The 17,881-nt window shown below is 35.5% G+C and overlaps 1 protein-coding gene across 1 annotated transcript in view; it reads left to right on the forward strand.

The window, feature by feature from the left end:
* Positions 1 to 17,881, forward strand: part of l(3)80Fj (lethal (3) 80Fj) — a 135,672-nt gene that overhangs the window by 772 nt on the left and 117,019 nt on the right. The window contains exons 3-6 of the mRNA XM_081770783.1: positions 7,522 to 7,717; positions 11,138 to 11,480; positions 13,260 to 13,512; positions 13,893 to 14,071. Of these exons, the coding sequence (XP_081626909.1) occupies positions 7,522 to 7,717; positions 11,138 to 11,480; positions 13,260 to 13,512; positions 13,893 to 14,071 (971 nt within the window). The remainder of the gene's footprint in view (positions 1 to 7,521; positions 7,718 to 11,137; positions 11,481 to 13,259; positions 13,513 to 13,892; positions 14,072 to 17,881) is intronic.

Raw genomic sequence — 17,881 nt, forward strand, 5'->3', positions numbered from 1 at the left:
GTATATAAAAAGCAAAGCTTATACTTATGGAAAATATTACATATTAATTAGTACAAATACGAATGCACATGCATTCTCCAAAGACAGATTCATTTTCTAAACAGTTTAAATGAAAATCAGGGTTTTAACCAAACCTAGACATCAGGGTAAAATTTGAAATGCAATATTCCACAAATCAGTCAGTTGTCTATAGGATATGCCTATTTTACAATCTACCCTAGTAACAATTGCCATAATACAAACATACATAGTTAAAAAAGAAGAAAAGTATAATCTTGTGTGTCTAACAAATACACAACTGAAATATCAGAAAATGGCAAATTCATCATTTTTCTTTTTTCTAATGATATGGAAAAATAAGTTTACTGGACACTTTTGTCCTCTTGCTTTTGTATTCCTGGATAAACACAATAATCTAAGAACCATATTTTTCCGACCTTAACATATAAATTTTGTTTTATTGGAAGATTTGAAAGCCAATCATCAAATGGTTTACTTCGAAAAAAAAGTTCCATGGAACTTCTTAGAGAACAGTTCGTGTATAAATTTATTTAAATCTCAGACACTCGATACCATAGGTCTGCAGTAATTAAAGTATACTGTGAGGTAGTATGCATTTATTCAATTTGTGTGTTCAAGAAGACATCATACTTAAAATTACTATGTTAAGGAAATGATTAAAAATAGATATGAAACAGATCTGTTACAGTCGCCTTTGAAGCAAGGTTCTAGAACATATGTCCACGTCCAGGTCCCTACCTAGAGGCCAAGTTTCGTCAATTACGACAAAGGAAAATATTTCAAACTATTAAGTAACCAAAATACCACTTTCATGAAAGGATTTTTTTCCAATAATCTAAATAATAATAATAATAATAATAATAAATTTTATTGCAGAAACATCTGAGAACATCAGATGTATTACAATCGTCAGAAATAGAAGTTGAAATTTTTAGGGTTACATATATAACATAACATAATATATCATAATATAAACAAAGATTACTGGATAACAGACGCAAATATTTTAACTATCAATTTTGAGTTCAAAAAATTCTTCAACACTATATATACAATTATTAATAAGTAATTTCTGTACTTCTTTTTTGAAAGCCAGAAATGGAAGTTCTCTTAGAAATATAGGAAGAAAATTATAAAATTTAACTGACATATAGTAAAAGGTCTTCTGCGTCTTACTATATTCACATCTAAATAATCCTAAACGGTTTCTGTTTCTAGTGGGCAGGGAGGCAGAGCCCCTCCACACACCCCAAGCGTATATTATTTTAGAATATATGTAATTAGAAGAAATCCATGAATGCAAGTGGATTTTTGGTTACTTAGTAATTTCGAATAATCTATTTTGTCATAATGGCATTAGTGAGATATCGCCGGACCACTTTAAAAACTGAAGAAAGAAAAAAAACACCAAAATGTACTGCATTCGGTTATATTTTGTTGGATTACATTAACTTACGTTAGATGACGTTACTTTATGTTAGGGGCATAAGAACTACAGTGCAAAACACCAACGAATATGATCTGAGTTACGGGAAGAGCGCAACAGGTGGGCGAATCGGAGCGAGGGAGAGTGGCAGAAGGGAGCAGGCGCGTCAGCGCCGGTGGGTATACGCGTATGCGAGGGTAGTGACATGTAGATTTTGGCGATTATATAAATTTCAATAACTCTTGTCATGGTTTCATACTTGCAATGCTTCACTTGTTAACATACACTACAGCTTCTGTACACTGTGCAGAAATACATTCCCGTTCAGTTAGAAGTCACCTTCAAAACTGAGGCTTGTAAATACTCCGCTAAATAGCCCTCGAAATGCTCTTCCTCCTTTCGCGCTATTATATCATAAGAAATGTACCTCTCCGCGAAATAGTCCCTCCGCCTCCACATACAGTGCCGCTTACATCATCAAAAACTACTACTTTCTTCACTTTTACTATTTCACTTACCTCACTTTTACTCATTCCTCCTCAGAAGCTTAAATAAATTCTCTAATTGGCCCGGTAAATTTCCTAAAATTGGTCCGGCGATACGGCACTTAATCCATCATAATTCACCAAACTTGCCCTAAAAGACAAAAGTAACCAGGAACATGAATAACATCAGACAATGCAAAACAACATACCCATTGCGAACAAATAAATTTCACAGAACACCACACTATGGAAAAAAAAATCACAAAAGAATCAAGAAATACAACATTGAAGGAAACTGCGTAGAAGGAAATGTACGCAGAACACACGACGTGTAAAACACTATGTTGCAATATATATAAGTACTTCGACAGATTCACACAATACAGTCTCATACCGTCTACCGGAAATGAACAATTCAACATCGACTCCAAAGACGAAAACGCAACAATGGAATTTCGAAAGAAGTAAAAAGCAAACTAAAATAACATTTATGTACGTAAAATCAAGGAAATAACGAAAAATTTCATTTATCTAATTATCATTACTATTATTACTTTATGTATAAAACATTAGAGCTACGTACGAGTAGTGTGGCAAGAGTGTACTTTATGCAAAACAAATGATTTTGTCGCATTGTTGACATTACGCAATATAGGAATAAGTAGGGTAGGGTCGGGTTAGCTTAAGAGTTAGGGAAGTTTGGACCCATTTTGGTAAAATTAATAGAGTGTAACTGCTCCTATTGCTATTTATTGAGCTGAGCGAAGCGAAGCTCTTATACTCGGGTTAGCCGTTTGGTTGTCCGCGAACTCCTCCTAGACCGTTTGGCCGATCTCAACCAAACTTAGCACGCTGATAGAGTATGTCGTGCTGATTGACAACATAGGTCGAAATAAAAAATCCGATGTACCATCGAGGAATAATGACCGAAAAACGCTTCCTCCTAGACCGTTTGGCCGATCTCAACAAAAACTTAGCACGCTGATAGAGTATGTCGTGCTGAGTGACAACATAGGTCGAAATCAAAAATCCGATGTACCATCGAGGAATAATGACCGAAAAACGCTTCCTCCTAGACCGTTTGGCCGATCTCAAGAAAACTTAGCACGCTGATAGAGTATGTCGTGCTGAGTGACAACATAGGTCGAAATCAAAAATCCGATGTACCATCGAGGAATAATCACCGAAAAACGCTTGCATAGACTTAACATTGGGAAAAAGTTTTCACGCGATTTTTTTTGTCAACAATTAAAAATGGCATTTATTATTGCATAATGGCCAGGAATGATTACGTAGTTTAAGCTCGCTCAGCTCATTTCATTGCAATCGGGTACATCCATTGCATTCCTAGTTGTATCGGTTCCTATGAATGTTCTGCACAAGTTGCACTCTTACCGTTTAATAAACAAATTTGGTGATGGACTGTTCGAAGATTGAAATTTAGTGTTGTTTGTTTTGTTAATAATGTATTGCAACTATGAAAAAAAAAGTACAAAGACTGGAAGAAAAGAAAATAGAAAGCAATAAGGAACGAAAAGGAATCGAAACAAGGTGCGTAAAATATATTGCATTAGTTTTATAAAGGGGGCCTTTGTTCTAGAACTTTCCCATCGCCTTTTGGTACAAAAACTCATTGAGCCTTTATCACAGTCGTTCTTATTTGTCACTAACATCATACTAAGGACTTTACTATCGTATGATGCAGTTGTTAGTGTAACTCTAATCACACGTAATAACGAACCTGACTAAGGCCTATTTTGTTTAACCTCCTTATCTGTAGCAGTGGTTCCCAACCTGTTTTAACTGACGGCACATTTTACTGTGCCTACGACATCGTGACACACTCATTTTATTTTTATTAATAATATTGTAAATAATAGTAGGCCTATAAGATTACTAGTTTCTATTAAGCAGTTTCTCTATGTAATAGTAAGCATTGTTGCTGGCTGGATAATGATATGCTTCATGATTTTTAAGTTGCAAAATTTCGCGACCCCCTGTGGGACCGTAATACCGGTTGGGAACCACTGATATGTAAAATCTTCCAATTACTTTTGGTAGAAAGAAAAAAAATGCACTTTCTGCCTTAGTAGCCTTCGCAAGAGTGCACTTTGAATAGAACATTCATAAGAACCGATACCTTACCTAACCTATTACGTACAAATAGCAGTGATTCTATTCCACGAGTACCACATCCTGTGACAACAATCACTTGTTCCGTTCAAAGTGCACTCTTAACCTAGCCTTTTTGTATGTAAACAAGAGAACCATCTTTATCGAGTTCAGTTTTCTTAATAAATTTTCACAGGCTTACTTGTAATAATAGAAGATTAGAAATAACATTTACCTAATAGTACCCCTAGAGTCAGCAAAATACTCCTTTATCTCGGGTACGTTGATGAGTATACTTTTACGAGAAACAAAGGTTCTTAATTTAATTCAGGCCTTGTACATTCAAATTTTCTCATTTCTAATCTTATGTTCAGCCATTCTTATATTGACTGACTGGTTATATTTATTTCTATCTTGATGTGTGTATTGCATACGCTCTCTCAGTCGATATAATAATACAGCTTGTATATGTCACAGTTATGCCTTCGAATTACAGTACAAGATTCAATATTTGTGTACCTCGAATAATGTGAGAATTAAAAGTAGTATTTGTAAAGAATAGTTCAAGAACAGTCTTATTATGCAAATACTTAACAGAGTTTTTTTTTTTTTAATTATCAATCAGCAAAATTTATTAACCAAAATATTAGCAAGTTACTTTTTTTTATTAAATCTTCTGAATGAAATAAGAAATTGGCTTTGATCTTCTATTTTTAGAAGTCAGTTTAATCAAACTGTTAATAATTAGATTGTCAATCAAATTATTACAACTAACACAGTTTCATTTAAATTACAAATCACTTTGGTAATGTTCCTTAAACTGTTAAGATCGGAAATTTGTTCTTACTTTCTGAGAAACTGATTCATAATGAATCTGTTTCTTGAATGAATTTCAGACTACAGAAAAGCTGAAGGAGTAACATATCAAAGTTTGCAAAGGACACATTTTGTAGCAATCAAAAGAAACTAAGTGTTTTTAGTAAGTAATATGTCTCTTCGACTTTTAACTGGATGACTGTTCCAGTTAACATTTCTTACCTTCTTCAGATTCAAATATGAATCCGAATCTTAACATCGTTCATTATAGGTTGCTGTTTAACTGATATTGTCACTTGCAATTTTTTTTTCTCTCTAAGAGTCGATTGTGATGTACCAAGTCTACTACATCGGTGTGGGAGACCCTGGTTCGATTCCCGGTGGAAGCTTTTGTGGTTCGGATTCCACATTAAGTTGTAGGTCCATGTCATATATATGAGGGCTCTCCAGAGAGTAACAGACATTTTGTAATGAAAAAAGTAACTGAATGAACAAACCAAATTGTATTATGTACTGAGAGAAGCAACAAGGCTAATAGTCACCGCAAAAGATGTATAGTAGAGTTTTCTACTATATATCTTTTGTGGTGAGTGTTAGCCTTTTTGCTTTTCTCATTAAGGTTGGTTTAAAGGGACAAGTTTTGCCGATAGAAGGCACTACAGTCTTCGTATCTCTCCCATGTATTTTTTACCTTTCACGAAAATTCACGATTTCTCTTACAAATTTCAACCTAAAAACTTCAAATTTTTAGGAAAGGAACTTCATTGTTGAAACGGCTTGATTGTTGAAATGGTTATCTAAATCTTTAACAATGAATCTGTTTCAACAATAAAGAAAATTCTAAATAAAAAACGGCACGGATTGTTCCCTTTAATAGGTTATGAAGTTCCTCCTCTAAAAATTTGAAGTCTCTAGGTTGAAATTTGTAATAGAAACTGTAAATTTTCGTGAAAGTTAAAAAATACATGGGAGAGATACGAAGATTGTAGTGACATCTATCAGAAAAACTTGTCCCGTTATACTAACCTTAAATATCATCTCCGCTTGCAGTACTATGATAAGTATTATATACATTTGAAAGGTAAGCTAGTTTTCCACGTAATCGCCATGCAGATTAAGGCACTTATCATACCATGACACAAGTTTTTCAGTACCGTCGAGGTAGAAATCTGCCGCCTATGATTTCTGGTAACCAAGCTTTTCATCAGAACTTCATGAAATGTGAGGAAAATGTTCAGCAAGTTCCGTGATCGTGAAGCGACCATTTGCACAAATTTTGTCGTCGCTTTATCTCACCAGTTCATCAGACACAAATTTAGGCCTACCACTGCGGTCCTCATCGTGAAAATTGGAACGGCCGTTTTTAAAATCAATACACCATTGCCTCACTGGACCTTCACTTATTATTCCATATCTGCACTCTTCACACAGTTGGAAATGGATTACAATTGGCTTGCGGTTTTCGCCAACTAAAACCAATTACAGAACGCACCTCACAAGAAGCGGGATTTTCTATTGCAGCGCACATTGTAACGCGTCACAGAAAGCACAGTAAGAGCATCACAATTCTCATGCAAGAGCCTGTCTATTCCACCTCTTGTGCCCTCAGAAATTATACTTCGGTCCCGGGGGCGCGGTGGCTCAGTGGTAGAGCGTTCACCTCCGGTGCTTGGGGTCCCTGGTTCGATCCCAGCTCACGCCGTGTGGACTTTGTGGTGGACAAACACCGTGCTCGTGGGTTTTCTCGGGGTTCTCCCGTTTCCTCCCACTCTTCATTCCACCATTTCACCCATTTCTCATTATCACCGTCTCCTTTAGCCTAACCGGCATAATCGTGGGACGTTAAACTTAAAGATTTCATTTTTTTTATACTTCGGTCCCACCCCGGCTATTCTCTGGCGGATGAAACCCTCCCTTTGCTTAGGGAAGAGAAGTGAATGGTCTCAGCTGTGTTGACAATTTGTCATTCAGTCGCTTGGTCTCGACGAGTGAAGATCGTAAGTTACTTAGAGTGGCTAGCAAGACAGAGCACAGTGATGTCCGTGAAATAATTCATTGCAGCAACGCTTCCGCATTCAACAATTGAAAGATGTCGGCTGCAGCAACTTGTCCCTCCTCTTTCGAGGGAGGTACAAGGAAACACACATCGATAGTAGCGCCAGCAGGAGCACAGTTCAAATAAAAAGGCTCTACCACAGCTGGATGCGTACTGAGTGTGGTAACGTTCTGACACCAAGATGGGGACTCTACCCCGCCCACTACCACGATAGGCCGAAACGTCTGCCACTATCTGGACAACCTCGTAGCTTCGATGCTGAAAGAGACGTTAAACCGTGATCCAGCGGATCGACTAATTCTACTACGTTGTTCTAGAGATCATGAGATTACATAGAAAACACTGTCACAACATTCTCGAAATTGTACTGTCGCCATTTTCTAAATTCTATATTTCCCCGGATATTTGGATCTGAAAACATAACAGAAATCAGTTAAAGATAAGATAGAGACACGTTGGTGAGTAAACTTTATTTTATTATTATTATTATTTTAATGTAGAAGTAACATTCTGAATTACTGAAGGACAGAGGAGTGCTTAGCTCCACTACTTGTGACCGGAAGGACTAATGTCTTAACTTTAATTATTATTATTATTATTTTCAGCGATCACGGAAAATATAGTTCGAGGAATATGCAAAGTGATACAGCTGACATTACCACGATACACAGACAACACGTCTCAAAGCTATGTGAAGAAATTAGTGATAGAACTGACCAAAAAACATGGGGACTGGACCATGAAACATTTAACAGCGGTCCTGAGTGACATAGCTGCAGCGCATAAGAACTTGCGCCCCACGTAAGTAGGAAAAGAAAAAAAAAGTTTTTAAGTTTACTTCTTATAGTCGTAGGAAACATTGTTATCTCACAGTGATTGAAAATTTCTTTGTTTGCATGAGTTGATTAGATTAAAACAAACGAAACTCAGTTTTGTTTCCCGAAGTCAAAATATCAAGTAATCACTTTTAGCATCAGGAAAGATTTTTTTTGAAGGCAATGTGAAGACATGATTGGGAGTACAGCGTAAAATCCGTATGTGCTATCTGCTGTTAACTTGACATTGAAAAGTGACTGATGTGAAGAAAATTTGTGCATTTTTCTATCAGAAACTCTTGTCATTTGCACTGAAAACCGGTTCTGCAAAAAGAAATACAGTGCAGCCCACTTATAACGAACTCGGAAATCAAATATTACGAATTATTGGGCAGGGTGGATAAAAAATCATGATTTTTTTATAAAATAATTTTTGTTGATTTTTTTTTTTTTTTTATTTAAATCAAATCTTGCTCCTCGTCTAATACAAGTCGCGAACTGAAGAAAAAGCATTAGAAATTCGTATTAAATGCTAATTATGCCATTTAAGTGAAAGTATTGGGGTTGAATTTTGAATTATCCCCAATCGTTAACCTATATCAATCCCAAACAATATTTCTTAACCCTTTTAAATTATGGCTCTTTTTAAAGGTAAATTATAGACTTTCAGTCAAGCAGCTACAGCATCAACCCTATTTATCCTAGGATCATGGTACATATATTACTCTCTTTAGAACAGAACAGCTTTTGAAACGGTAACATTCACATTTCCCTATCATGTCCCTGAAGCGGGAAATTTTGAGAGTAATAGGCATTTTTTTTTTTCTTTAAATTTTGATCCCTTCTGGATTCCCCTGTGTTAACGCACAGATCTCAAAATCAACTGGGAAGTACTAATTGGTGTACTAAATGTGTGTACAAAATTTCAAACTTCTATCTTGAGTAGTAAGGGTGAGGAAACTATTTAACAATGAGCTAAGAACATTCCCACAACGCCCCAAATGACACGGATGTAATATAAAAATTTCCTCAGACATCCCTATTTTTCCTAGGATCATGATTTGTACATTATTCTCTTCAGAATAAAACAAATTTTCAAACGATACCCTTCAAATGTCTCCATCATATATCTGGGGCGGGAAAATCACGAAAAAAAAGGAATTTTCTGTTAAAAATATCTTTCTTTTATAAATTTTTACCTCTGTGGATCCCTCCCCCTGTTTTAAGGCAGAGACCTGAAACAAATCTGAAAAATACTGTGGGGTGTACTGAGTAAATGTGCAAAATTTCAATCTTGTAGGTGCAAAAGTAAGCCCGCAAAAAGTAATATACCCCAGGTTCCCGTATAAAACAGGATCTCAGGTAACAATTTCCTGAGGCATCCCTATTTATCCTAGGATCATAGTACGTACATCATTTTCTTCAGAATAGAACAGCCTTTGAAACGGTACCATTCATATGTCTCCCGTGAGGTGGGAAAATCACGAAAAAAGCAACTTTTGTAATATATATATATATATATATATATATATATATATATATCTTTTTTAAAAACATTTTTGCCCCTTTGGACCCCGCTGTTTCCACGCAGAGATCTGAAAACACCTGAGAATTATTAAGGGGTGCACTGAACAAGTGTGCAAAATTTCAGTCTTCTGAATGCAAAATGTAAGCCACCAAAAATAATACTAATACGCATAACAAAAAATATCTTTTTAAATTTATAACGTTATCTCACACTATGCCTCAACGCAGAAAGGCATGAAAACATATGTAACTTGTTCTAAAATGCCTCCAGTCTTGAAGAAAACGAAGTAAAAAGCCTTATTGGTACTTTTTTAATCGAATAATGAATATTCTGCCCTATCACCTAAAAATAGGTGATATAATTTAAAAGCATTAAGGAAAAGGTACAGCAACGTTTATCAAAATGACACATTTTTCACAAAAGTTACTGATATTTGGCAGGGGCCTATTTTTAAAAGCTCAGAACTACATAAATTTGCGGAAGGAAATACATAAATTTCGCCTAAAGTTATAAAATTAACAAAAAGATTTTTTTTGGAGAGGGAATAGGACCCCTCTAAATACGCGCTATTATCTGGGAAAAACAAACAGGCACGGGCAAAAAAGAATTTTCGTCTTAAATGTCGATAGTGATTTCCCCGTTGGAATAGTTAACGATTTTAAAACCCAAAACCAATGTTACAAAAAGAAGAAAACAGGACTGCTCCGTTACCTGTTCAAAACGGGATTTTCCCTAATCATCCTCTGCATAACACTTGTTTTCATACTATACTGTACATTTGAGTCTCACTGTATTATGATTATTAACTTCCATAATCGAAATAACAGAACAGAAACGAGATTTTACTTATTTTCACTTTAAATTAATTTCTTTCGGAATTCGATTTAAATCAACGATTTTTATTTAACCCACCCTGTTATTGAGTAATTAAATATTGCGAAGTATTGGATATTACGAACATAAATGAAACACCCGTTACACCGCCTATTTAAAATATGTAACAAATGACCGTATATTACGAACAATATTTTCCGTACAGACCGCTTATAAGCGAAGGTTTCAGAACGGGATCTTGTTTTCTTTCCTTCTGCTCGTGGATATCTCAGGTACCGCAAAACTGGTTTGCATAGCTGTTGTCGCTGTGTAAGCCAGGCATAACTCACTCCTCCCCCTCCCACTTGGATGACAGCGGGAATACGTTTATCAAGTACGTCGCTGCAGATGATGTGCTTGTAACTGAGGATCCCGATGTTGTTATTCAATTATGGAAGGCGTGAGGAAGGTTGCGAAGCAAGATGAAAAAGTGGAAAATGTGAAACAACCCGTGAGTTCCAAAGAAGCAATCCAAAGTTTGGAAAACTTGAAGCGCTATCTTTTCGAGCAGAGCAACACGGTGCCGGATAATACATTTCGGGTATTTGGGGAAGTGCAAGTGGCGGTGCTACGAACAGCGGCAGCAGGCATGGTTCAGAGGAAAATTACAGACTTCTTCAAGCGTGCTTGAACAGGTAGGAAGAACTGCAATATGTACGATAGGCTAGGCAACAACCCAATTAATAAAATTATATTTAGATATAATGCTATACTGCTGTATGTTCTTTTTTTTTTTTTTTTTAAAAAAAAAAAACGTATCTGCTTGTTATCTAATCCTTTGTTTTTTTTTCCATAATTCGGAAAAATACATGTGTGTGTTTATAACGAATTTCGGATATAAACAACTCATGGTGTTGGTCCCTTGAAATTCGGTACAAGTGGGCTGCACTATATTTGTAATAACTGCATATTTGGAAGATAATACTGTCATTATAAACCCATCTAGAAGTTATCTCTGTCTAAATTTCTTAGCTATTTTTACAGTAATATCTTATTTTCTTTCAGCCTAAGTACTTCACAATCTGGTCTGTACGCTCTTACATGGTCATGCCTGCTTATTCAGCATGGATTTCCCAACTGCTCTGATAATGTGAAAGTTGAGTTCCAGAAGCTGGTGGAAGCGCAAGCAATCCTGTTATCAGTAGTTGTTGCAGCTATGAACAAAAAACGATCAGAAAAGGCATACCGAAAGCTTTCAGTTATGTGGAAATCGGTTTCCAATAGTGGAGAATTGTATGGGGAGGTAGTGACCAGAATGGATCCATCTGTTTACTTAGTGGTTCTAAACGCTTACCTCTTTCGGCATGTAACTGAAACTAAACAAACTGAGCTAGTTGCAAAATACAAGGTAAGTTAAACTGAAGAAAAGAAAGGAAAAAAAATGTTTTAATTAATGTTTGATAATTGATATTCCAAACTACTTTTTCATTTTCAGGGTGGCTAGAAAACCGCGAAATGTGAGGTAATTTGAGAAATAATTGAATTCCGCTGAAAATCAGGGAAAATTTCTGTGTGCTAATAATGGGACTTTAAAAATATTTAAAGATAAAAATTTTACGACAATTTCAGGTGTGATTAAGTGTAATAATTGGCAGCTTTAAACTTAAATATTTGTGTTTTCCATTTACGATGTGTTATTATTATAACTTATATTCTTTAGCTCTGAGCATTGTCTTCTGCTTCATATTGGTGAATCATCCACAAAATTTTGGCGTGGGAGACCCGGGTTCAATTCCCGGTGGAAGCTCATGTGGTTCGGATTCCACGTTAATCAGTAGGTCCACGTCTCATATAGCCTCGCTGCTGAACGGGACGTTAACCTCAAAATCAACTCAACTCAACTCATCCACAAAATTCAGTTGGATTAGTGATTCAATGGTAAATTCATTTTCCCCGCACCTATAATTGTCGAGTTTCCTATTCTGTATTAGGAGATGGTAACTTATCACATATATGAAAGGATTTTGCAATATGGTTATTCGATTACTCGAATATCTTCTCTGTCTTCATTGTAATTCACAAAGAGGCGTACTTCGGAAGTGCGTATGACTTTACAAGAATAAACCTGTTTGCGAATTAAAGTACATTACAATGAAAACACAGAAGATATTCGAGTAATCAAGTAACCATATTTCAAAATTCTTTTGGGGGCGCGGTGGCTCAGTAGTAGAGCGTTCACCTCCGGTGATTGCGGTCCCTGGTTCGATCCCAGCTCACGCCGTGTGGACTTTGTGGTGGACATATACCGTGCTCGTGGCTTCTCTTGGGGTTCTCCCGTTTCCTCCCACATTCTTCATTCCACCATTTCATCCATTTCTCACTATCACCGTCTCCTTTACCCTAACCGGCATATCCGTGGGACGTAAAACTTAAAAGATTTCATTTCATTTCAAAATTCTTTCCTTTGTGTGACAAGTTACTATCATTTAAAGTGTATATATATATATATATATATATATATATATATATACTCATACTCTACATTTATAGGTACATATCTAATAATTTGCCATCTGTACTTATACATTTGTGATAATTTGTCGGATAAGTTTAAAAAAAATATTTATTCTTATTTTAAAATTATTCTGACATTAAAAATGATGCAGCAATGTGCGAACAATATTTATGTTACATGAGTTCAAATATAGTTTGTCCTCTTCAGTCATTGTTTGAGCCAATTTTTTATATATTTTCTTTTCAATGCAAATACGATATGTTCAAAGCTTTGTAAAACATTTTTTTCTAATCAAACAAGACGTGTAAAAAAATATGTTGTGTCAGAAATATATCTTTTGACAGAGGCCCACAAAAACTGTTAGGGAGGTTGGAGGGTGAGTTCCCATGGGTGTGTGTGAAATTAATAATTCTACGATGTATAAAATTAGACACTGGGAATTTCGTGAAGAACGGGGATAGTGACTACGAGTTTGTTGTAGTTTTAAAAATTTACGTTTAAAATTGCAATTGAAACTTAAAACTTCTTTTATACGAATATTTGAGAAGTGCCAAAAGATTTCCGTCTGCTGCAGAAAACAACGTTATTTTGAAGTCTGTCCACAAAAAGTTAATATTGCGAAGTACTTAACGAATGAAGATTGAACTAATAAATTTATATACTTCCTTTCAGGGTGGCTTTCTGGAGATGTTTGTGAAAATGGCTGTAAGCTCAAAGACAAAACCACATTTGTATGTTATTCAGGAATCAAAACCACTGCTTATGCATGTGACACATGATGAATTCAAGCAAAGTTTGCTCCCTGCGATTCAGAAGGCGATGCTACGAAATCCAGAAATTATCTTAGAATGTGTTGGACATGTAATCGATAATTTAGCATTAGACTTAAGCCAATACGCCAAAGATATTGGAAAAATTTTGGCAAGTAAGTATTTTTTTTCCCTTTGTATTCGATAGTTTCTCTGTTTTTTATTCAGTTTGAGAAAAGGGCGAGGTTGATGAAATTGCTGATTGAAAAAATTCTATAGTGATAAATGTTTTAGTCCTGATCGACAGCCAATCTTCGACATATGTGACGTCAGTGGTGTTCCTAAATTTAGTATCTTTCAGATGCATTTTGAGTTCAGGAGAACAGTAGCCCGAAGGCATAAGGTATGATGAATAAGGGAGTGTTCAATTTCATTCTCTTAATTCGTCAAGTATGTACCAATAATTCCTCGTAATTTCATCGTATTTCGTGATATTTGGTGTATGTATGAATATTAATATATTTCTTTGCTAATTATAGTTATTTCCTTATTCTAGCAAATTTATACTCAAAGGAAGATCTACCAAGACAAGAGGCTGCAAGAGCTTGTCTCTTCTTGGCACGACAATGTAGCGATGCTGGTGCTTTGGAGAATTTGCTTCAACATCTCTTCGGAGTGTTTCATGGCTCGGAAGGAAAGCTTACTGTTGCAGTGCATAAGATCAGTGTCTTGCAGGTAAGTTATTCCTTAATGCAAACACTTTTATACTTTTATGGTGGAGAAATCCTTTGTCCAAGTTTCTAGGTCCGGTCCTGAAGACAATCTTTGCGTTTTATCACAGTCAGATCAGGAGAATACTGGAAAGATGATTTGTCGGTCTTTGAACGATGTTAGAATGCAACTCAGAAAAAAAAAGTTTAAACCGTAATGTTTTAAAATTAATTGGATGATTAATGGCTTTTATTATGTGCTAATAATGTGGTCGTTTCTTATAATTGTAAGCGTAAAATTAATGTTAGAATTAGTAATTTACCGAGGAACAAGAAAGTGAAAAGATATTAATAAAACAGGATAATAGGAAGGTAATAATAATTTTGAAAACATCTCGATATGAAATATAATCTACAAAAGAGGTTTAGTAGTTTCGTTCGCGATGACCCTTCGAGATCCTTAACACACAGTTAGATGATAATTTCTTACTCACTAAGCGAATACTTTACCCTGTAGACTTCCTAGTTGGTTGGGACCAAACTTAAGGTTGGTAATTAGAGCATCTTTATTTTCCAATTATCTTTTTTGAGAGAGAGAGACAACACTCTATTAATGGTAGACATTTTACTTATATTGTGCAGATTCAGGATGAGAAAGGTCAAGGTTGATAAAATTTCCGGTTGAAAAAAATCCATAGTGATAACTATTTTAATCCTGATCGATAGCCTATCTTTGACTTAACGTATGAGAATCTAACTCAATACTGCTGAGTTTTGCACTAGTAACAAACAGTGGACTCTCTTAGCATTTGCTGTTTGAAGTTTTAAGGTCCGTTTTCAATCAATCAATACTATACAAGATGGGATCTGTTTCTTAATGTCGTATTCGAACCATTACTTTTGTTTCTATACGAAGTTATTTATTTCCACGTGAAGTCAAGCCTGGAATAAGCATACTATTATTGAGCACACTATTAATATTCACGTGGATTTCTCCTTATTGACACACACTTAGCCTTTTCACTAATCATCATAATCTTGGGTTTCGTGAAGGACGTAATAACCGTGGGTTGTTATAAGGAAGATGTAATTAGACTTGTTTAGAACATCGTGGTAACTGGATGGCAGAGCTTTTTCTTTTTCTCTGATGTGAATTGGCAGTGGTTCTATTCCAGTTTGTATGAGTTTGAGGTAAACATCATCATGTATTTAGGATTGTCTCGTTTCTTTCCATTTCCTTGATTAGAGCAGTTCTATCATAATCCACTTGCAATTATTATCTGACTTCTTTAAACTACCAAAGTGTCTGTGTTGGATATTAAATATTTCATTTATATACAAAGTATTACCAGGGCAGTCATAAAGTTCCCGGAATGTTGTTGTTGTTTTGGCATTTGTGATGCAATTACAGTGATTCTTGTACAGCACAGTCCTTAGCTTATCTATTTATGAATTTGATACGTGTGAACAAGTCATAACAGGCAGTATCCGTGGTGATCAGTTGGCGCAATGTCTCAGTTCAAACAACGCGCAAACATCAAGTTCATATGCAAATTGGGGAAATCTGTTTCACAGACTTTGATGGCCTTAAAACAGTTTACGGTGACAATGCTTTTAGGAAACGTTGGCCTCAAAGGTGCCCGTTTCACAACCGTAGAAGACGATCAGAACCAACGTGACGGCTGAACTGCAGAAGACACGGTACCAAAAGATTTTCGTCTGTGTTTCCAGCAATGGCAGGAGCAGTTGATAAAGTGTGTGTGTTCCGAAGAAGCCTACTTTGAAGGCTATTAAGTACATGTGCACTTACATTGTGACAGTAAAGAGCTGCAAGAAAATTCGGGGAAATTTTTTGACTGCCCTAGTATTGTCGACATTGAAAGATGAATTAAACTGTTTTAAGTATTTACATCATAAGCAGTAACTGCATGAAACTTAATTGAGGTATATTGGATTAAATACAAAAACATTAGTAACCTGCTATCCGGATAATTAAAATTTTAGTTTTAATTGTAGAGGCATTTTAAAGCTGATCAGGAGTTGTGTCGATAATTGGAGGAAATAATAGATTTTATAACATAGCAATTCCTTTTTTAGGTGCGAATTCAGTGATGCATAACTGGATTGGGATTCAAACCCGCGTCTTTGGTTTGTCGTGCGATGCTTTACCTACTATGTTCTCCAATCCACTCCCAGAGCAGTCACATATTCTATAGCTCTTGAAGGGGTTTATTGTTGTTATATATGTTCCGTTAGAATTTTAATTGGTTGTGGATCTTTCGCCGACTTGATATCATTTTGCAGTATTTGCTGGTTCATTGTATAGTCGCATTCAAAATTTGTTTCTCTTAGATACATTTTATTTTCCCGATAACTTACGTACGCACGTACTTACTTGTTTACAGTTGCTTACAGTTTCCCATAAGCTAAAGAAAAAGAGAAACAATTTTACGTCCCTTTTCGAAATTAATTTTATTTTAATCATGATATTTCGTACACTTTAACTTCTGTGTTCTTCTTCAGAGGATTTCATATTTTAAAACTTAAATCGAATGAGAATTCACATCTGTGGGGAAGAGATTAAATAAGCAACATGTGAATTCCCACTTGATGTAAATTTCAAAAAGTGAAATTCTCCGATGAAGCTCATAGAAGCTATAGTGAGCAAAATATCAGAATTAATATAAATTAAACTACGCAGAGGTGTGTAAACTTATTATTTTATTATACATAATTCTTGTATAAAATTTGGAAACTTTAACGCCCTATACAGAGAAAGAGATCCAATTTTAAGACGTAAAGTAGCTTACTTTTGCCGTAGAGATGTAAGGTCTGAGAAGAAAACCCGGGTTATTTGAAAGGAAGGAGTAAATTTGTTCCAGTTCTTTTTTTATCTGGATGTTGTTTTGTTCGCTTCTAAATTCTATTTTCATTGGAAGATTTTTTTTTTCACGTGTCTTCTACGTTATGATGGCAGCTGGCATGAACTAATCATGTACTGCAGGATCTATCTGTCCCGGGTTCGAATTTCACTCAGAGCATAGGTGTTACATTTTCCTTTCCATTATTCATTTCATTATGTTTTGTCCCCTTTAACCAAGAGAGTTACACATGAGACGTAGCATTCAAAGATAAATGAAATGGATGTCATTATAACATAAAATTTAATTACGTTATTCTGAAGGGGGAGGAAAGGTAAAAATAAATGGATCATTTCGTACAAAAGAAAAGGGCATATCATGGACATGGTGGGTTTCCTCAGTCACAACGAATGATTTGTAGAATTCGTAGATTTGTGACTGTAGAACTCTTAGATTAAATGACATGTCAGTAACAACTGTACTGTTGCATAATTAGATTTTGTAAATTTTATTATTATTAGTTACAATATCTCTTTTCAGTACCTAGGCTCTTCGCTACGCTCAACTCCTCTTTAAAAACAGTGAATTTTAGACAAAGAATGTCATATATATATATATATAATATAATATAAAATTCCAAATGTGAGGTCAGCTTTCTCGGAGTTTCCAGTGAGCAGTCTAATAATCTCTTCAAGCTGTTTGACGAAGCCGCGCCTGGGATTCAAAGAATCTCGACAGATGACGCCAGCTTATTAGGAGCAGCATTATCTAATGAGGCAAGACGAACAATATTAAAAGACAAAATTTCTAAATTAGAATTCTTCTTTACACGTCTTTCCTTGATTTCTGCTCACTCTGCCTTTTACCTACTACGTGCCTCATTGTCCATGCCAAGGCTGCTATACTTTCTTCGCTGTGCTCCTTCTTGGCGGGATGCTGATCTACTGGAATGCTATGACAACACCTTGAAAACC

Source organism: Thermobia domestica, chromosome 9 (assembly GCF_964235325.1).
Source record: "Thermobia domestica chromosome 9, izTheDome1.hap1.1, whole genome shotgun sequence".
Classification (NCBI taxonomy): domain Eukaryota; kingdom Metazoa; phylum Arthropoda; class Insecta; order Zygentoma; family Lepismatidae; genus Thermobia; species Thermobia domestica.